The following is a 22,206-nucleotide window of genomic DNA, read 5'->3' as shown; positions in this document are numbered from 1 at the left end:
AGCACGGATTCACTGATTTGATTTCCTGACAACCTTGTCTCTGAAGGGGAAGCTATGGAGGATGGCAAGTGTACAAGCAGACAAGGTAGAAGTTCTGGATGGGACTTCACCCACCAGAATTACATTTAGTAATAAGTTACTAAACACATCAGGCTATCGGCATGGATGTGAAATCTGAATTGTTAATTTTTGTTGTTGTTTTATTTTTCACACCATATTTCCTTTATACTTCTGTAACAGCAGACAACTTCATGTAGTTTTCTAGGGCAGGGAAATGGTCTAATTGTTTCGTGGCTTTTTATGAGTTTATATTATTTCTGGGTTCACATTGTTTCAGATGTTAACCGGCTGACATCAGTCACAGCAATCAAGAGTGAGGTTTTATGAACACTGCCTTACAGCATTGGCTCATAATGTTCCCTCAATGTATTTATTATAATAAGGGAAATAGCAAAGCTCTTTCAGGAAAGCCAGCAATTTAATCTTATAAACAGGATGTTCTATAATTGAAGATCTTAAATGTAAAAAGTGCTGACAGTTTGTGTGTTTGGGGGCACCAAAATCAAACAAAAGTGTACTGAATGATATAATACATTTTTGTTTTCTTTAAAAGGATGTAGAAACCAAGAAAGGCACCTTAGTGAGTTATGTGATGGCATGCAGTATTGGAAACATTACTATCCAGGGTTTGAAGGATCCTGTTCGAATTAAAATCAAACATACAAGAAACCAGGTAAGAAAATGCTACAAAGAACAGTGGAACAGAGGCAGACCATTTCAGAGAAGTGCGGGGCCTTTGTTTGTTTCTACATGGTAAGAATTTTATTCTGGTACTTTCTCAACAAGGCAGTTTTCCAAAAAAGGGGAGAACGGTTAATCAGGTGGTGCCGTAATGTCACAGTAAATGGTGGCAAATGGAAGGATTCATCCCCTTTAGGATTCAGACATGGGGAGAACAGGAGTGAAAAAAAGGGCCGTTCTTTTTAAGGAACAAACAGTGTATTACTTCGAGAAATTAGATACAGATGCAGTTGCACAATCCTGCCATTAAAGGTTTGGTTTTTTGGTTTTTTTTGTTTCGTTTTTTTTTTTTTAAGTCAGAAATTATTGCTACTGGGAAAGCAGAAGGGAAAGAGGGCAGAGTTAACTCATTTTTTTTGAGAGGTTAGCAGTTATCTGAAATCTTGGCAAACGTTGCTTTTTTGTTGTTGCTTCATTACCCTTCCTATCATGTTTATTCGATAAAATTATATGGGGTTTCTTTTGGTCCCAGGTGAGGCTAGGCACAGTCTTTCCCGTCTTTTACAGAGGGTCCCTCTCTTGATTCTGCTATTTGTTAGGCAAGGCAGGAAGCAGGCAGGCAGGAAGCTGGCTGATAAGGACTAAGGCTTGGAAGTTAAGTCATCTAAGAACTAGCCTTGCTTTGTCACTGGGCCCTCTGAGACCTCGTTGTTGTACCCTTTGGCGTCCCTTGTTTCAGTGCCTTCATCCATGAAGAATTTTTTTTTTATTATGGTAAAATATGCGTAAATCATATTTACTGTTTTAACCATTTGTAAGTGCTTTCACATTCATGATGCCATCCACTTCGGGAACTGCTCTGTGGTCCCCAGCTGAAACCGGCAGACCCTCGTGTAACAGCTTCCCTGCTCCCCTCCCCTGGGCCCCACACCCACCATCTTACTCTCCATCTCTGTGAATTTAACTACTCGAGGCAGCTCATGTAATTGTAATCATACAGTATTTGTCCTTTTGTGACTGGCTTATTTCATTTAACATAATATTTTCAAGGTTCATCCATCTCATACATTTTTAAGGAAGCATGTATCAGAATTTGCTTCCTTTTTAAAGCTGGATAATATTCCATTATATATATATATAGAGAGAGAGAGAGACCTAAATATCTCTCTCTATATATATCTCCCACATTTTTTATCCATGCATCATCCATCCATGGGTACTTTGATTGCCTCCGTGTTGTGGCCATTGTGAGTAACGTTGCTGTGAACATTGATGTGCAAATATCTGTTTGAGTCCCTACTTTTAATTCTGGGCACATGCCTACACATAAAGGAAAATTCTGGAGACGAAGTGAAATTGCAATGTAAAGAGCTTTGATAAATGCCAAGAAAAGCTTTTTAGGACCGGACATATAGAGTAACCTTTAGATAAATGGAAGGCGTGCTTCCTTATGGGACTACGGTTGACTTGCAGTCAGTGTCTCGGGACAGGAGATCCTTCTGGACCGCCTGCCATTCTTAGGTGGTATTGGCATGACTAAACCTGGTCTATTTCTTTGCGAAAACCTTAGCATTTTGACTCCTTTCCCATATTCAGATCATAAGATTTTTCACTTATTTTAAACACAATTTCACATGTTTATTCTTATGTTAATATAGGCAGTGCCTCATCCCATCTGTGCCTTCTGGGATCTGAACAAAAATGGTGAGTTTTAAAATATTGGCTGTCTTAAGAACAACTGAATTTTAAACACTGTTCGACACCCCCATTTCCTTTCGTTCCATCCTAACCAGAGTGAGTCACTGTGTAAGTATGATGGCAACTGGACTGCAAATCTTAGCGTAGGTAGCTTGGGAAGTGAACCTTAATTTCTGTAACTTTTTACTCATTGCAAGAAGAAATAAGTAAACTTGACTTTTTTTTTTAACCAAACAACCTCTTTGATTTCCATTATTTATAAAATACACTATGTGTTTTTATTGCCTGTTTTTAAAAAACTTTTTTTAAAGTTTATTTATTTTTAGAAAGAGCATGAGTGGAATAGGGACAGAGAGACGTGGGGAGACAGAGAATCCCAAGTAGGTTCCTCACTGTCAGCGCAGAGTCCAGTGCGGGGCTCGATCCCACCTAAAATGAGATCATGACCTGAGCCAAAAATCAAGAGTCGGACACTTAACTCACTGAACCACCCAGGCGTCCCTTATTGCCATGTTTTGATGAATGTCGATATGAGCTCATTCTTGGAAGGACATCTCTAAAGAGACTATTTGATATGTATGAGGCATGCAGTTTAGAATCCAGCTTCCAGATCTCATATTACAGAGAAAGCATACTAAAGGTTTATAAATTTAGAAGTGGTTATATTACACACACACACACACACACACACACATATCTTGAAAGAAATGAACTCCTTCCAAAATGATGTTGGACAATTAAGAGAAAAAGGCAACAGTAACAGATGAGTTACTAGGTATAAGGTGTGGGGATCTCTTTGATGGGAAGGACAAGCTATGAACCTCCCACCTCTACCCCATAAGAGTCACCTTCCCTTGGGGATCTGCAGGGGGATTATCGTGGCCACATCAAACCAGCCCCAGTACAGGCTGCTGCCTGGTAGAAATGGAGTCTGAAGGTGTCCAGACCCCTGTTTTTGATATGCCTTATCATAGCTGGGAAGTTTTTTGTTGTTTGGTTTCTAGTTGCACAGTTTTGAGAAAGTCCTGATTTACTGGACACATAATTAAAAATGATACCACCTTGCAGTCTTAAGATATTCTTTAATTATATGAGTCGCTCATCTTCCATATCCTGCCATAAAAGTCAGACAAGGTACGTTAAAGGCATTTATAATAAGTTGCCACCCTGCATGGTTGCTGTGTATGCAATAGTGTGTTACAAGAACGCAGACCTCTGTCCTCGTGTCTACAAAAGCAGAGGTGGACGCACAGAAACAAATGTTGATCTTCAGAGACTTCATTTGTATGTAATATGTTCAAAAGGGGATATTCTTTTCATGGAAGTTTATTTTGTAATACATACATTAAACCCTAAACTCGAATCAGACTTTTGCAGGACCCCAGAGGCACTTCAGTAGAACACAGTTGCAAACCACTGACTAGGATAAACTCTCCTGCCAACCCAGCACTAACCTTCCATGATTCCAGGAATCTAAATCATGCTAAGTATTGGCAGAATTAAGAGTAGTATCTGTTTTACTGCTAAACTTAAGGCAAAAGAGACTGAGGCATATTTTCCTGAAGAAGCTAATGTCTATTATAGAAAAGGAACTGGCCTGCTATTATTTTCACACTGTTTGTGGACTTCCTTTTACAGAAGGTTCTGGATTTTGGAACACATCAGGATGTGTGGCACACAGAGGTTCAGATGAGAGCGAGACGGTCTGCTTATGTAACCACCTCACACACTTTGGAGTTCTGATGGTAGGGGAGGAATTTCTAAACTCATTTTGAAATGATATAATTTGGGAAGGCATACTTCTTTTCATAAGTCAGCCTTTTTAGATGATGTGTTTGGGGAATTATTTCCTGATAATTGTAATCTGTGCCTTGAATCTTGCTAATTAGCAGAGATCACATATTTAAAATATGTAACAGTAATTATAGAAAAGAACCCTACCTTTTTTTTCTATTGTATTAACAGTGATGATAAATAATCCTAGAAACAGAAAATCACCATGAGACCCTTGAATTAAGAGAGAAACAGAGTCGGGGAGACAGAGAGAGGAAAGGAGGAGGGAGAGAGAAGAAACAAGGGAGAAAGAGAAAATTTAAAGAAGAAAATGTTGGTTTTACTAACATGGAAAAGAACTGTGAAAAGTTTTATAAAGTATTGTTCTTGTGTTATCACTCATTATTTTGAATGTGACTTTATAGCAGGTACTGGGCTAGGTGATCCAGTGGTGACCCAAAATTATGCGCCCCCCAAGCCCTGCTGGAGAGCACAGCCTGTTAGGACAGACTAGGGACTAAGGCAACAGGGAGACCTCAGGCCTGCAAGAGGGTTGATGGGCATGACATGTCTCTTACCACTAGGCCCTCATACTACTTTTTCCTTCCTTCCTTCCTTCTCTTCCGTGGCCCTGTTTTTATATCATTAGCCATCCCGTACAACAGTTTTAAACCAAAATTAGATCACACTAACATGTTTTTTCTCATCCCACCAAATTTTTGAGAGCCACCCTACATGCAACAACTTATTTGAATTTTTCATCCACAGACTTAACACCTCTGCTTTATGTCTGATACACTCGTGCTCTTATAGATAATTTTCTGGTGCGCAGCATTCCCTCCACACTAACAGAGCCACTGTTTCTGGTATCTGGTATAGTTCCAAAGGATCATTACCAAAGGATTTTTTAATGGTGATGGCAGCAGTGTGTGCTGAGTCAGTAAAGCTCTTTAAATTAGAATCACAATGGTTATGTTTCTCCCCTCCCTTAGGTCTCACCCCCACTTCCCACGGGACTGGGCGGGAGCGGTGAGGGACTGTGGGGTGTGGCATTGGGCTCATGAACCCACTTGGCCTATGTACATGGCCACTGCCATATAGCAAGCCTGCAAGTAATTTTCCTGACCGTCCACTGCATAAATGCCCTGGGGGATAAAAACAAGGCCTTTAAAAAGGTGACAATCATAGCAAATCATTTTTGAACTTTTCCAAAATACAAATATTTTCTTTACTGCCAGAGCATGAAAATGAACAATTAAACTATGGTATGTTTTCCCTAAGTAATAAAAACAAAAAAACACCCTCAGTTTTAACTGCCATGTTCTCCTTTCTCCAAAACTGACAGTTGACATTCTCTTAGAAATCACTTACTTTGCATCATCCTCATTCAGGTATAAGCTTTAGCTTAATTCATTTAACTATTTGAACTGTGTACGTGTGCATGTACATGCATGTACGTGTGTGTATGAGCATGTGTGTTTGAGCATGACTGTGTATGTTGTAGGTATAAGTTAAATAGATAACAGTAATACAATTCACTTTACAGTGGTGACTTATATGTAACCAAAGTTTGGCTTACCATTTCTTTTAATGGTCAGTTTCTTCATCTATTGTTTGAATTTTACTGTGAATTTGTAATTGTGTCTTTTTCTGTTGCCATTTGATTAAATAATTAGTTTTACATATATGTGAATATATGCATTTTTTGGTACTATCCTTTCTACCTTGGCTGCTCTTATAATATTATAAACTGCTGGAAGAAAAACTTTCCAGAATTTATCCTTCCTGGAGGTGTGCCCACATCCTTTCAGCTTTTCCAGACCACCAGGACTTTGTTAAGAGCCTTTCTTGATTTACAAACTCTTTATTAACTTGTGCAAGATATTCCCAGAGTCTAAATTGCCCTATGACACATTTACCGTATGAGAAGTTAAAAAAAAATGCACCCCAGCCCCATAATTCTATCTTCTAATCTACTAACATATGATGGATTTACTGTCCCCTACTACATTTCTTCGTAGTTTAAGATTGAAGATTTTTCACATTAGTATATTTTCGTGTTGGCTAGTTCAGAGGAAAAAATATTCTCATATTCTTCATTCTCAGAAGTACAAAACAATGTGAGAGTTGTGTGTAAATGTATATTTCACTTACGCTTTAAATTGTGGTTTCAATCGTGGCTTGCAAGTCTACTGCCTCACCTAGATGGGGGCCATAGGTTTTCAAGAGGTGATGACGAGTCACCTGAAGATTCCTCAAGACCATCTCTCTGTTTCATGAAATCCCGTAGTAACCAAAATGTCGATCAGGTGGCCTATCTGGTGAGTCCACTGGCACCGACTTGAACCCCATCCCATGTGCCAGGGAAATCCCAGGTCCTCCCAGTCTTTGGAGAGAGTCCTTGGAGAGAAGGTTTGGGTGAGCCCCTTCTGACCCTGGGCCTCTGTGTCTGCTGAATTCGGCCATTGTGCATTTCTGGGAGCCACTGAACTGCTGTCACCTGTTTTTTACTGCGTCAGTCAAACCTGAAACAATCCCACATCATCATGTCACATATACATACTCATATGTAGACACCACTTACTGGAGTCTTTGTGTATGAGTAACAAATTTTACGGACATTTTGATGAAAATTAAAGAAAATTAACACATAGACTGAAAAGCCTATTAAAACAAACTTTCTTTTTCATAATTTAAGACCCCAAATTTCATATCCTGTTTGGAATATGGCCTTCTCCAAGAAGACTCCATTTTTTAACATGCTGCACATTGGAAGTGTCTTTATCTTCCAACCAGGATTGAGTGGATGGTCTTAACTCAAGATTTATCCCTAACCCACTTCCCTATATAAGGAGGAAAATAAAGATTTCCCTACCAGGCCCAGATTTGTAAATCTGCTTCTGCACAGTGAAATTAATACTTCATGTTAATATTCTAGGAAGTGTTCAATTCTTTCCATTCCACAGCCCCTAACACTTTAAATGGTGCTCTTTCAGGTCTACAGATATATATATATATATATATATATATATATGTATACATATATATATATATATATACGTATATACGTATATATATATATATGTATACATATATATATATATATATACGTATATACGTATATATATATATATGTATACATATATATATATATATATATATATATATATATATAAAACTATGACCTAAAAATTTGTAATGCCTTCTCATTTATGAAAAAAATAAAGACTACCTAACCCAGTACATACCAAGCTTTAAAATAACCATAGTTAAGATCCTCAGCACTAAGCTCAGAGGTCCCTGACTCTGGGTGTCCACTGGCTGGACCCCCCACCCCCGCCGCCCCGCACTGGACAAAAAGAACCCAGTGTGTGCTGAGGGCTCACATTGGCCATGGTGGCCTCCATTTGTATTTGTGCCGCTAGCCCTGCAAATGTGAGGAAGGGGCCTGATCATTTGTTAGCCAAGGCAGTGACCTCCTCCCCAATTTCTGGTGGGTGACCAACCCAGTGGTTTTGCTCTTCATGCTATCCCGGTGTGCAAAGAGCTTCGATTACAAGGTAATGATAGAAAGCAACATGGAACTCTCTCAGTAATGCTATGCTTTGGTTTCATAGAATGATCTGTAAGAGTATAATAAACACAAGTTTCCATATTGATTTGCACTGTTTTTCCACCTAAGATTGAGCTAAGATTGTAAGTGCTAGCAATGAACTTTCTAGTAAAACACCATTCTCATGAAAAGAGATTCTTAACAGCTGTTTCCCGTGTCTTATATAGGACCTCCAAGGAACTGCCTCACAGATAGATGCAACAAACACCAAAGTTCTCACCTTCATCACCTATATTGGGTGTGGGATATCTGCCATTTTTTCAGCAGCAACTCTGCTGACATATGTTGCTTTTGAGTAAGTATTTTTTATCTGTCAAAACCCAGTGCTTAACTATCCTAAAATGTGAATAAGAAAATTGCCTTTGCTTTTAAAGACACTTACATACTTTTTGAATCGTGTGGAATGGTTCAACTTTAATGTACAGGCTTCTCATAACATATATCATGCAACACAAATTTTCTAGCTATAGAACCTTGATTTATAATTACTGTATTTCTATGGAAAAATGCATTTAAACCTGGAAGAGATTTTTTTTTTAAGTTTTTTTGACGTTTATTTATTTTTGAGAGAGAGAGCACGAGCAGGGGAGGGGCAGAGAGAGGGAGACACAGAATCCAAAGCAGGCTCCAGGCTCTGAGCTGTCAGCACAGAGCCCAACACGGGGCTCGAACTCACGAAATATGAGATCATGTCCTGAGCTGAAGTTGGAAGCTTAACAGACTGAGCCACCTAGGCCCCAAACCTGGAAGAACTGATCAACATATAAATAAAAATTGTATAAAGTGCTTTTTTACCTGGTAAAAGGTGAAAACTTTGCTTCACAGATCTTATAAAAGTAGTCCTGAATCAGAAACTTGTTTTTAAAAAAAAAAAAAAAAAGGATCCCTACTTCATTAAAAATCAAAAAACCTCCCAAAATTTTAGGGAAATTGTTTTTTTTTTTAAACAAAAATCTCATTGTTATAACTAGAATTTTTCTTGAGTTAAAAAAAAATTCAATCTGTTGAAACTAATTGGAAATTTGGAAAACACTTAGAAACAGCTTTGAAATAAAATTAATATTAAAAAAAGTTATAATTTGCCAAATACTCATAAATATCTTTACTCACAAGTCCCTTCCTCCCGGTGGGGCTGCATTGCAAAGATGATGCTATGTAACCTATTACAGAGCTTTATAGAAGATATGAATTTACCACCTGTGCTTAAAAGATTATTCGTTCTCCTCTTCCTGTTTCCCTTTGCAGGAAATTGCGAAGGGACTATCCCTCCAAGATCTTGATGAACCTGAGCACAGCCCTGCTGCTCCTGAATCTCCTCTTCCTCTTGGATGGCTGGATCACCTCGTTTCACGTGGAAGGCCTTTGCATGGCTGTCGCTGTCCTGCTCCATTTCTTCCTTCTTGCAACCTTTACCTGGATGGGGCTAGAAGCAATTCACATGTACATTGCCCTGGTTAAAGTATTTAACACTTACATTCGCCGATACATACTGAAGTTCTGCATCATTGGCTGGGGTAAGCCGCCTCAAAAGTTTTGGTTCTGTTTTTACTGTCACAGAAATTGCCAGGTTCTCAGAGGAAAATCCTATTTCAAAAGACTAGTGCTGCTAAAAGAAACTTCAAAACTGTGAATGATGAGGATTTGATATACACATCCCAAGGCAGGGATGGTATTTTTAATTTTTTTTTTTAATTTTATTTTTAATTTTTTAAATTTTATATCCAAATTAGTTAGCATCTAGTGCAACAATGATTTCAGGAGTAGATTCCTTAGTGCCCCTGACCCATTTAGCCCATCCCCCCTCCCACCACCCCTCCAGCAACCCTCAGTTTGTTCTCAATATTAATGAGTCTCTTCTGTTTTGTCCCCCTCCCTGTTTTTATATTTTTGTTTTCCTTCCTTTATGTTCATCTGTTGTGTCTCTTAAAGTCCTCATATGAGTGAAGTCATATGATTTTTGTCTTTCTCTGACTAATTTCACTTAGCCTAATACCCTCCATTTCCATCCACGTAGTTGCAAATGGCTATTTTTAACTTTTTTAATGTTTATTTTTGAAAGAGAGAGAGAGAGAGACAGAACATGCATGCATGACTAGGGGAGGGACAAATAGAGGGGAAGACACAGAATCTCAAGCAGGCTCCAGGCTCTGAGCTGTCAACACAGAGCCTGACGTGGGGCTGGAACTCATGAACTGTGAGATCATGACCTGAGCCAAAGTCAGATGCTTAACCGACTGAGCCACCCAGGTGCCCCTTGTCTCTCTTTTTTATTTATTTATTTATATATTTTTTAATGCCAGAATGGTATTTTAAAAAACTGTGCAGCCATCCTTCCTTACTAAATTCAGGAGTAAAGGAAAAAAGCTTTAGCCTCCTGAGTCACCACAAACTTATTTCCTGTGACCAACGCCAGCCCACCCAAGTCTGAAGAAGCAACTGGCAGACAGTGGTGCCTTTCCATTATGTTTGAAAATATAAAGGCCAGCTCAGACTATCCTAGCTATCCTCACCCTCTAAACAAATGCCCATGTTTTGGAACCAGTGAGAGAAGGTTATTTTTGTGTGTGCAACCAGAATACTAGCCAGAATTCTTGACTTGAACTTCTTAACATGATTCCTCAGCTAGGCATGGATGGTAGCATTAGCCTGTTTGGAATCTTCTAGATGGACTCCTTTCTTTATCTGGCCTCTTATCAGAGCAAGCATTTAGAGCCTTTTTTTTTTTTTTTTTTTTTTTTTTTTTGGCAGCTGTCGATATAGAAGTATAGGACATTTCCAAAGTGCTGCCGCCATTCTCAGAGGCACTAAAAGCATTTTTCAGGGAATTAGGGTGGTGTGGCCTTCCCCAATGAAATATACATGAAAATGTGTATTTGCTTCAGGATTCAGAATAAACCAGATTTTGGCTCTCTCATGAGTGCCAGTAGACAAACAGAATACTTAAATATCTGTCATTTAAGAGTGGGTTTTAATTGTTGCCCGTTACAGTTGGATGTTTGGTGTGAAACAACCAAAGAGGGAATTTTATTGTTGTTTTGAATCAAGTTGTCAGTTTGAAAACATTTGTTTCTGTGATGTGGAGGGTTTTCTTTCTCTTCTTTTTTCCCCCTTGCCATTATCAGTCACATCAAACAGTTTCAGATGCTTCAGAAAAGTCACTTATGTCATGATCTTTCTGTAACAGGTCTGCCTGCCTTAGTCGTGTCCATTGTTCTCGCAAGCAAAAACCAAAATGAGGTCTATGGAAAAGAAAGTTATGGAAAAGAACAAGGCGATGAATTGTAAGTAATAAAAACTTGTTGGGAATTTGTTTGTGGTGAGTACATATCCTTTGCTTCCTAAAGTTTAGTACAAGTTTCCAGGCCAGTAGTGAGCCTCGTATTTTGGAAGGTTGGAATGCATTTGCACGCCTTAGCTGAGGTCTCTGTTGTCTCACAGCTGTTCAGCTGGGTGCCCTGTCCTGTGACCTGCTTCTCCATGGTGACCTGTGGTCTGTCACCTGGGAGACTGACGAGGAAGTCTGTTATATGCTCTGCTAGGCTCAGAAGACCCATTCCCTTTGAGGAGATTCTGTAAGGCTCCCTTTCCTTAAACTCGCACACATCTTCAAGAAAATCAAATCAGTGTTTGTATTTGGAAAATTCCCTTCACACTGTAGGATCGTTGAGGCCAAGATTTGCATATTGTTCATGTCTGACAGTTCTCTCATACTTTATCTAGCCAATAAGAGGTCCTCAATAAATATCTGTTGATTGAATGAATTATTGATGCACGAAGAGCTTACTCCTGAGATGAGGCCTGTGAGGCCACATTTCTGTGCACATTTCATGCATGGATAACACGTTCATATCCAGTCAGTGTCCAATCTGTGCCCCATTCCCTCATGGACTTCTTTCTCTTATCTTTCCAAAGCAGCACTCAAAAGACCCCACAAGAACTAGCAGAAAATAAAGGATCCAGGTCAGGCATTTCAGGATCCTAAGGGGGGACTTCTGTATGTGAAGGAATATTAGCTCCAGAGATAAGCAGCATCATTTGAGGGATTTTTATAATAAGATATATTAAAAGTAGAAGTCAATGCATCAGTTCCTAAACAAGGGAATTTTGCAAGTATGTTAGTCAAGTCTCACAGGACTTTAAAGCACATTTAGCAAGTTGCTGTGCCATCAACGGCTGTCATTTATCGAGCATTTATTCTATGCCGAGAATCACGTTAGGTTCTGGGATTCAAGCTTGCTCAAGATAGCCTTTGCCTTCGTGGCAGTAATGTGTTGGTGTGGGACACATAACCCAGAATGGTAGCCATTTACTTGAGAATTTTAAGTTGAATTTAATTGCTTTAAATAAATGATCCAATTTCTGAGGCACCTAAGAGCTTTGATAGTGTTAATTAGGAATGGGGGCATCTGCAGGTTGTGGTGTTTGTCGACTTTACTCATAGGACACTTTATATAAGTATGGTTTTTTTTTTAATTTTTCTTAATGTTTATTTTTGAGAAAGAGAGACAGAGCATGAATGGGGGAAGAGAGGGAGACACAATCTGAAGCAGGCTTCAGACTCTGAACTGTCAGCACAGAGCCTGATGCAGGGCTCGAACCCACAAACCGTGAGATCATAACCTGAGCTGACATCAGACACTTAACTGACTGAGCCACCCAGGGCCCCTAGATGAAAGTAACTTAACACACATGGTATAGTTTTTTTTTTTGTTTGTTTGTTTTTTTTAACGTTTATTTATTTTTGAGACAGAGAGAGACAGAGCATGAACGGGGGAGGGTCAGAGAGAGAGGGAGACACAGAATCCGAAACGGGCTCCAGGCTCTGAGCTGTCAGCACAGAGCCTGACGCGGGGCTTGAACTCACGGACCGCGAGATCATGACCTGAGCCGAAGTCGGACGCTTAACCGACTGAGCCACCCAGGCGCCCCCACACATGGTATAGTTTTTAAATTACTTTCATCTCAGTGTGCCTGGGATGGCTCAGTCGGTTAAGCATCTGACTCTGGATGTCAGCTCAGGTCATGATCTCATGGTTCGTGACTTCAAGCCCCACAGTGGGCTCTGCACAGTTAGTGGGATTCTCTCTCTCCCCTTCCCCCCACCCTTCCACTGCTCCTTCTCTCTCTCTGTCTCAAAATAAATAAATGTAAATAAAAAATAAATTGCTTTCATCTATTTTCTGATCTATATATACCATTCTGAATATCAAGTATATTCCTCCTCATCTCATAAAGATGTAATTGGTGTAAACTTTTTAACTGTTCATGAGAAGCGTCCCTGTGGGAATATCACAGTTCTCCAGTAAGGTCTTGCCTCAACTAGGCTAATTATGTTAATAGGAATTATTCTGCAGCAGAAATGGAATCCATGATCGTGTGTGTCTTAAGTAGGAACTGGCTCTTTCCATATGACAAGAGATGTAGAAGTAGGCAACAGCCAGCATCGGTTTCATGGCTGAAAATGTCAGGACCAGCGATTCTGCAGTGATCTTGGCCTTTCCCTCAGAGATGTAAAGGGAGAGCTGCAGCTGCAGACCTTGCATTCATGTTGGAAGCAGAAAGAACAAAGGAGGGCCTTGCCAATTCAGTTTATTGAGAATAGCTCTCCCAAAATTCCCGTAGCAGATTTTGCTTCCATATCATTTTGTAGAACAATTGTCCACATGGCCACCACTTAAGTGCAAAAGCGATTGAGAAAATGAGTACTTAAATTTCCCACTCTCGGAATGCAGTCACATAAGAGAAAGGGGGGTTAGGCATGGTTTTGAGGGAGCCAAGAGTGTCTTCACATAAAGTCAGAATTCAAGATGCTACTTCATTTTCTTTTTTAACTGTTGATTTAAATAACTAGATATTAAGATGATGGCTATCTAAAACGACCCCCCCCAAAAAAAAAAAAAAAAAACCAGACAAACAAAAAACCGTGTAAACATCAAAAAAGAAACTGCGGCCCAAGAAAATGAAGTGACTGTCTAAAGACACCGAGAAAGGCCCAGCTGTGAAATCTGCAGAAGTCCAAACTAAGCCAGGAGAAGTCTTAGGTAAACAGAACATGGTAATAAATCTTTTTCTTTCTTCTTTCTTCTTCTTCTCTAAGCTGTTGGATTCAGGATCCAGTCATATTTTATGTGACCTGTGCTGGGTATTTTGGAGTCATGTTTTTCCTGAATGTTGCCATGTTCATCGTGGTCATGGTGCAAATCTGCGGGAGAAACGGCAAAAGAAGCAACCGGACCCTGCGCGAAGAGATTTTAAGGAACTTGCGCAGTGTGGTCAGCCTGACGTTTCTACTGGGCATGACGTGGGGTTTTGCTTTCTTTGCCTGGGGACCCTTAAATGTCCCTTTTATGTACCTCTTCTCCATCTTCAATTCATTACAAGGTAAGGTATATGGTACCTTGGTGATATCTGCATTCTAATGTTATCGTGTTTGCAAGCAGTTTCTCTGTGGGGCCGATGCCGTGCTAAGTGTCCACTGCATTGTTCCAGGTGATGAACACAGTCCCAGGTACAGGGCACTCATTAAAAGGATCTTGACTTTTTTGTGGTGATGTGTATCCCAACCACTTGGAACAGTGCCTGACGGATAGTAAGCACTCAATAAATCTACATGATTATATGACTAAGTGGGGTGTTTAAAGGGAGGCGCAGACAACTTTATCTTCTTCACAGTTTCGCTTAGTATCCATGTGGATGTAACATGGCCCCAAAGAATTTGTAGAATCTATGCAGGAACAGAGCAATTCACCTTGATTCCTTGGCTCCTTGGATTTCAAAATAAATACCAATATTCTAGTTCAGAAATGCTCATTTTCTTATGAGATAGAGCAGTTAGCTCAACAATTTTGCAAACATTTGCGAATGGCTTTCTTTGTACAGAAGTCAAAGGCTTCCTTCAAGGAGCTTCCTGTCATGCTTCTGATTCCATAACACATACCCGAGTATACTCTATGAGGACTTCAGCGTTTAAACTTAAGTAAATATAAGTCATATTTTTTGAAAGCTGAGTGACATTCTTTAAGATATTAGATGCCCCTTGGGTCATTGATAAGCTCCCTGATGTTTAGAAGCATGGTGAGGCCCACACTACAAAAGGAAGGGGGTGGCAAAGCTTGGGATTTTTGAGTAGGGCAGTACTACAGGCTTAGCAGCAGCACCTGGCCATGCCCTGGTAGGTATGGGGGGAAGGAGGGCTAAGGAGAGCTGCGCTGATCTGAGCTGGGGTGGACAGCATGGGAGGATGCAGGCTTGCTCATCAAACTCCCCAAACGAGATGTCTGGGCAGCTTCTCCCCTACAGGTGCGTTCTAAGAAAAGCTGATATTTACCAGCAGGGGAGTGTTTACCGTTTCGTATTGTACTACCGTATCGTATCGATACTTCGCTCTGCCTCCTAGTTTTCCCACCAGCTCGTGAGCTCTTGAAAAAAACAAAAAAATCTGTCATGAAGCAGGTGCTCAGTGATTGTTTGTTAAATGAATAAATGGATTGCTGGATGAAGAAAGGGGGGAGCAGCTTTGGAGATGGCTTAAATCCAACCTGAGACTCTTCTGGCATAAAGAGGCATTAATTAGTTCAGCAAATTTTATTCAGGTTCACTGTCCCATAATAGAGGAAATATGTGGGCTCATTATCTTTAGTAAATAGAATAATAAGCCTGAAGCACCCCTCCTAAAGATGGAAACTGGATAGGTAGCATTATGAACACATCTTCATTAGGATCTAGCTTTGTAAAGTGAGCATTCCCCTAGTTAATCTCTTCTATAATATACAACTTAAAGTGCCTAGATAAATATTGACAGAAATGTCCATTAACATTAGAAATTCCATGGTTTTATGTTTCGGGCCCATTAATCTGCCAGCCCAACCTTGTTTTTGCTTTTAGAATTTCCTGGCAGTTTCAGTAACCTTCAACAGCTACAGTTGTCTGTTCAGCTCTGTTTCCATTAATGAGAATCGGGATGTTTTATTTTTCCCAGGATAGGTCTCCTGTCAGGAGGGAAAAATGTTCTAAACCATCATCAAGTCACAGCTCTGCATGAATCGCTAACTTTTAAGACTGATGTTAAAATTACATAAAATCAGAACAGATTTCTGCACATCCCAGGGACATTAAAAACACTTCCTGAAAAGGAAATTTACATTAAAACACAGTGGTCCAGAGCACACGAGCCCACCAACAATTGCTTACTGGCCAGGTCTGTACAAAAACTTGTCAGGACGCTACAGAAAATCGCTTGATGGTTTTTATTTGAGTCACTTTCTGAACCGTCTAAGAGAGGCTTGGCTGTTGTTGAAAGCATATGCTTTATTCAAAGATGCATATAGAACCTAGGCAGTCTAGAGAAACAATTCAGTGAACTCAGGTAGTACTTAGGCAAACTACTTTGTCTTTTTTATTCTTTCTGATATATTTTTTTTTATTCCGGCAAAAAAAAAAAACAAAACCAAAAACAGACAAACAAAAACCTTGACACGATCCCACTTGTTTCACGGAGTTTCTATTCTAGTAGGAAAGACCGACATTAATCAGATAGCCACCATATGAAATGTAGCTGGTGGTGTTGGGAGCACATGACAGAAGCCATGGTGTCTAAGCTGGAATCTGAAGGACCGGCAGGGATGAACGAGGTGGAGGTGGATGTAGAAACGGAGAAGAGATGATTCCGGGTGGAGGACACTCCGTGTGCAAAAAACCTGCTATCATTAGTGATTATAGCGTATGCCCCAGGAATTAAAAGAAAGTTCCTATAACCAGAGAACCAAGAATGAGCCGTAGAGTGACAGAGTGATGTGCATGGCACAAAAGGGAGCCTGGGGCTGGACCATAAGGCCCTGTATTTTGATCTTTCTAAGACCAGTGGAAAGTCTTTGAAATCTTTTAGGTATGGAATGACATGATCAGATGTGCATTGTATAAAATGAAGCTGGACCTATGGAGAAGGGATTAGAATGGCCCAGCAGTGGCTGTATGGCAAGCAGAGAAGAGGCTATTCCAATGGTCCGGGTGAGACAAGGCAGTGAAGTATTTTAGACTGCAGTGGGGATGGGGGAGCTGGAAATACATGAATGGAGTCAAGAGAAATTTTGGAAGTATGCTGCCCCAGGACACTCATCACTGGTTTGCTCATTAAAGTAAACTCTTGGGTGCCTGAGTGGCTCAGTCAGTTAAGTGTCTGACTCTTGGTTTAGGCTCAGGTCACGATCTCACGGTTTTGTGAGTTCAAGCCCCACATTGACCTCCACGCTGACAGTACGGAGCCTGCTTGGGATTCTCTGTCTCTCCCTTTCTCTTGCCCCCTCCTCCACTTGTGCTCTCTCTGTCTCTCTCAAAATAAATAGATAAACTTTAAAAAAAAATTATTTTTTTAGAATGGTCAGGGTGAGTGGTCTTCTTGCTTAATGCGATATTCTAGCTAACTGAAGCCTATTATTATTAGACTTAGCAGTGGCCAAAGATGTAGAGTGTAATGCAATATTATGAAAATTAAGTTTATGCCAAACAGATTTTAATCTCAGATGTAGCTTGTAATGAAACATCTGAAAATCGGACCCCTCACCTTTTAGCGTTCTAGAGATGCTGTGTGCAGGAATGACAGGTGTCCAAGCTGGGTCTGTAGTCAGATCAGGGCATCTGTGTCACATGAGTGGCTTTGGCGAACAGGTTTCTTTCCATTTTTGTGTATGTCTTCAAAACTTTGGTTCAAACATGCTAAAAATCCATTTTATCTTTCAGGACTCTTGGAAATAAATGCATGTATGGATGTGAGGGTGCCCAAACACACATATACATGTATGATCATATGGGTGCTTACATAAATTTACATAGCCTACATATTAAAAGGTTATACATGCTTTATTTTTATATTTTATTTTAAGGGTCAGTTTTAATATGTATTTTTGTTATTATATGTATTTTTAATTTTTTATGTATATTTACAGCCATACAACTTAACTGCCAAAAATGGTGTCAGAGAATTATTATAATCTGTGTGTCATAGCTTAAATTTTACCTACTTGAATAAGCAAATGAAATCATGAGTTGAATCCAGCTTAAGCCTAAGTCTATTATTTTCTAATTTTTCACAGTACATTGCTTTGTTCTTTTTATTTTTTCTTCTTCGCTTGAGTAAGTTATATTTTAATCAGTCCACTGATTTTTTTTTTTCTCTTAAGATGAAAAGATAACTGTGTCTTCTCTTGCCATGGTGGGGTTGCATATCTGTTCTTACTGTCTTCGCTGCTTTCACCAGATAAACTGGCAGATCACTGCATTTGAAATTTTAATTTTTTTCTGAAGAATACAACTTGAGAAAATGGTATGGTGTACAAATTGCTATTTAAAAGGGAGCAGATGTTTGACAAAAGCATATCATAATTCACATGCCTGGGAACATTAGCCTACACTTCAGGAAATACAACGTAACGCATTTTAAAGAAGTAAAAGGCAGTTCCCTGATTGTTGAGAAGGTCTTGGCCAGAGTCCCCTTGGGCACCTCTGTCTCTTAACTATATTGACATACTTGTAGGATTAGATTATTGTCTGTGATTAAATAAGTGCACATAGTTGCTTAAAATAAAAGCGATAGAGGTTCCTGGGTGGCTCAGTCGGGTGAGCATCCAACTCTTGATTTCAGCTCAGATCATGATCTCACAGTCCTGAGATCAAGCCTCACATTGGGCTCTGCACTGGGCATGGAGTCTGCTTAAGATTCTCTCTACCCCTCTCCCTCTGCTTTGTCCCTCCCCCAGTTTGCATATGCGCATCTCTCTCAAAAACAAAATAAAAAAAAAATTTAAGTGATAAACAATGGGGCGCCTGGGTGGCTCAGTCAGTTAAGAAGCTGATTCCTGATTTAGGCTTAGGTCACCATCTCATAGTTTGTGAGTTTGAGTCCCATGTTGGGCTCTGCACTGACAGCGTGGAGCCTGCTTGGGGTCCTCTTTCTCTCTGTCTGCTCCTCCCCTCTTTGTGCTCTGTCTCTCAAAAAATTAAAAAAAAAAAAAAATTAAGTGATAAACAATATTCAGACTGTATGTTTTTTTTCATTAACTATACCAAAATATTTGATACTATCAACTAGATTAGGTTTTTTCAACACATAGGGAAGTTTAACACTCCTGGCAAGTTTATCAAGATCTGTTATTAGTCCCATAACAAGAACTTGGTCTTCAATTTTCCTTTTCCAAGCATGTGAATTCTCCAATATTGATTGCTGGTCTCGGGCACAATCAGCCCATCTTTTATAATTCTGAAAATAGAAGCTGCCGTTGCGAACACACAAGGTTATTATCAGTCTACTCAGAGATAATGTTTGCCATTAATTTGAACATATGAAGATACCCAGAGCAACAGAAATAATTTATATTTTCACAGTTGCATTGTGGCTTACAAAAAAACTCTCACACAACATCCATGATTTGATGTAATTCTTAAAACAAGCATAGAAAGTCTGTACCCAAGAAAGAGGGTATTGTCTCCATTTTATAGATGAAGAAACAGGCTCAGAAGAGTTCACAACTCCCCTAAGATCAGTTGGAATCGACAATGTAATATTTATAACATAGCATATTACATATTAGGGGATAAAGCATAAGAAAAATAAAACAAATCACTGCCCTTTCAGTTTTTTGTTTCAAAGTTTCTAGTGAGTATCTGTATCCATTGAGAAAATCCATTAGTAATTACATGTTTAATGAGTAAATGGTAATTTACTCTTACCCTTATTCAGAAAAAAAAACAACTTAGGGACGTATATTTATTAGTATTATTTTAACCTTATTGGTAAGCTAAGAAAATTAAATCAAATTAAGGGTCAGGAGCCTCCTGACTGTTAAACTGTGCTGTAATCACATGTGCAACATTAGGAAATCGGTGCCAAGGTAAATAGAGGAACCACCTTTAAACCCTAACATCTGAGACGACATCATGTTGGCTGAGACGTTACACACTGAAAGGAAATAAATTACTCATCTTTTGGCACGGCATTTTCTGCCACAGAGAAATAATTTTCTAAAGGGCATCTTGGTAGTATGAAAGCAGGATTCAGGAGGTTCCCAAAGAGAGCCATAAACCCAGCCCCGCAGCCAGCTGGCTATGTCTATGTGACAACAGAATATATGAGCTGTTCAGATACATGGACTCAGGCTTGCTGGGGGACTTAGAGGTAATCTAGACCATTGGTATCGAAAAGCAGTTATCTAGAATATGCATCCTTTTTTGCCCACACGTGGTTTGATTAATTCTTGATTGATTTTCCCATCAAAACTCCAGAACCACTTGTGCCTGTGGACCTAAGATACCATTCACTCTTCATTACTACCCGCACTGAGTCTACCCTGCATCCCTGAACTTACCTACATCTGCAATCTTCCCCCTAATTGTGACTCTGGATCTTTATTATCCAGAGTAAGAAAAAGTTAACTGAGGCCATTGGTCGGAATTTGTTGATGACAGTCTTGCTCCAAGTGTCAGTTGCTTTTAGTTAATAAAGCACTCATTAGGAGCAGAGGACCTGAGGTTTTTGGTTTTGGTTTGCTTTTTTTTTCCCTCCACCACGGCTTCTCGAAAATGACCTGTTAGAGCCGCAAAAGAATGGCAATATGTGCTGTCCTGAATTGTACTGTACAGATTTCATTTTTATATCCAAGGGGAACTGTTCCTTGACAATTATTTTTTTTTTCAACTTTTGATAATCAGGCTAAAGATCTGAGAACATCCCTTTGGCTGCTCATTTTACATCTGCCTCAGAGAGCCACAGTCTTTGCCAGAATCAGCCAAAGAGAATGAGTCCCATGTGGGGGCCAAATTCCTAGCCAAAATATTGAAGCTCAGAATTTTTTTTTTCTAAATACATAGTTAAATAGCTTTTTTAAAAACCAAGGTTAAACACAGATCATAACATCTGCAGCGAATATAGCGCCAGTACTTAGAAGGAAGTTTATTATTATTATTTTTTTCCAACATTCTGCTTGAAGGTGTTCTCAGGTCAATGAAAGGACTAGATATCAAAAACCAGATCCACTTTTTTTTTTCTAAAGAGCATGAGTGGGGGTGGGGGGGGTGGGGGGAGGTAGAGAGCAGAGGAACAGAGAGGGAGGGAGGGTGGGAGAGAGAGAGAGAGGGAGAGAACCCTAAGCATACTCCATGCTCAATGTAGAACCTGACTCGGAGCTCAATCCCATGACCCTGGGATCGTGACCTGAGCCGAAATCAAGAGCTGGACGCTCACCAGACTGAGCCACCCAGGCATCCTCCAAATCCGATGAGAGTTTTCAGAATGTTTCTCACTCCAAGTTTAGATGGTTCTTAGAGGTGTCACTGCACCGTATTTGCTGACCCAGCTTTGGCCTGTGGTGTGCTTCCCTGGGGGGATCTGAGGAGGTGGGGTTCCTTACCTTTTCTTCCTTGACAATGCTCAAGGGCAGCCCCACCCTCCCACACCCTTGGGACGCCATCCTCTGTCAGGATTGAAAAAGTCATTTATTTTAAATAAGAAAATTTCAAAAGTTGCTGAGAAGTAAGACATCTTGAATTTGCATAGTGGTCTAAATTAAAAAAATTTTTTTTAAATGTTTACGCATTTATTTTTGAGAGAGAGAGAAAGAGAGGGGAAGAGCAGAGAGAGAAGGAGACACAGAATCCAAAGCAGGCTCCAGGCCCAGAGCTGTCAGCACAGAGCCCGACACAGGGCACAAACCCATGAACCGTGAGACTGTGACCTGAGTCAAAGTCAGACGCTTAACCCGCTGAGCCACCCAGGAGCCCCTAAATTTTTGGTTTTTTAGTGATCAGATACCTCTAATTAGTGAAAGATGGTAGTAAAAGGAAAATAAGGGTGAGGGGGATGGGTGGGTAGAGAATGGGTTAGATATCTCTTCATTTAAAATTGGTTCAAGTTTTTGTTTTTCTTCTTGTTCCAGCATGGGATCTAAATCCATGTGAGTAAATTAAAGAATCAAGGCAGTTATCAAGCTTAAGAAACTATTGCTAAGGAACTTTGGCATGGATTCATTAGAGCAGTGGTTTTTCAGGCTAAAATACACCCAAAGAGGGACTGACCATCATGAGCTCTGTTTTGTGAGATATGAAGGTGTCCTGGAACTAGCACTAACCTGTCAAGATGAAGTAAAGGCTTTAATTCTGATTCAAATCTTTTCAGCCATTTCAGCTTCCAACTTTTATGGACATTGTCCCCTACTCCCTGGTCAGTTAAATAAAGCTGTAAGTCAGCGTGAAGAATAAAGGCCAATTATCCTGGTCCCTGGTCACAGCTTAAAACCCTTCCCAGAAAGCTAGAAGAGCATATTTTTCCAGGTGGTGTGGAGATACTCTTTGAGGTGCTGTGTGGTTGATAGGAATATCCTCAAAGGGAAAATATT

General features: G+C 39.8%; 1 protein-coding gene across 5 annotated transcripts in view; it reads left to right on the top strand.

Annotated features, from left to right (window-relative positions):
* The window catches only part of ADGRG6 (adhesion G protein-coupled receptor G6), a 141,038-nt gene that overhangs the window by 104,653 nt on the left and 14,179 nt on the right, over positions 1–22,206 (top strand). For 4 of the 5 annotated variants that reach the window (XM_019425110.2, XM_019425113.2, XM_019425111.2 and 1 more), the window contains 7 exons: positions 614–733; positions 2,400–2,445; positions 4,078–4,184; positions 7,993–8,120; positions 9,071–9,339; positions 11,010–11,106; positions 13,923–14,206. In XM_019425110.2, coding sequence (XP_019280655.2) covers positions 614–733; positions 2,400–2,445; positions 4,078–4,184; positions 7,993–8,120; positions 9,071–9,339; positions 11,010–11,106; positions 13,923–14,206 — 1,051 coding nt within the window. The remainder of the gene's footprint in view (positions 1–613; positions 734–2,399; positions 2,446–4,077; positions 4,185–7,992; positions 8,121–9,070; positions 9,340–11,009; positions 11,107–13,922; positions 14,207–22,206) is intronic. The other variant, XM_019425112.2, reaches the window with a different exon arrangement.

Source organism: Panthera pardus, unplaced genomic scaffold (assembly GCF_024362965.1).
Source record: "Panthera pardus isolate Hobbes unplaced genomic scaffold, ASM2436296v1 HiC_scaffold_17, whole genome shotgun sequence".
Taxonomy (NCBI): domain Eukaryota; kingdom Metazoa; phylum Chordata; class Mammalia; order Carnivora; family Felidae; genus Panthera; species Panthera pardus.
Note: the sequence above shows the minus strand (reverse complement) of the source record. Positions and strands in the feature narration are given on the sequence as shown.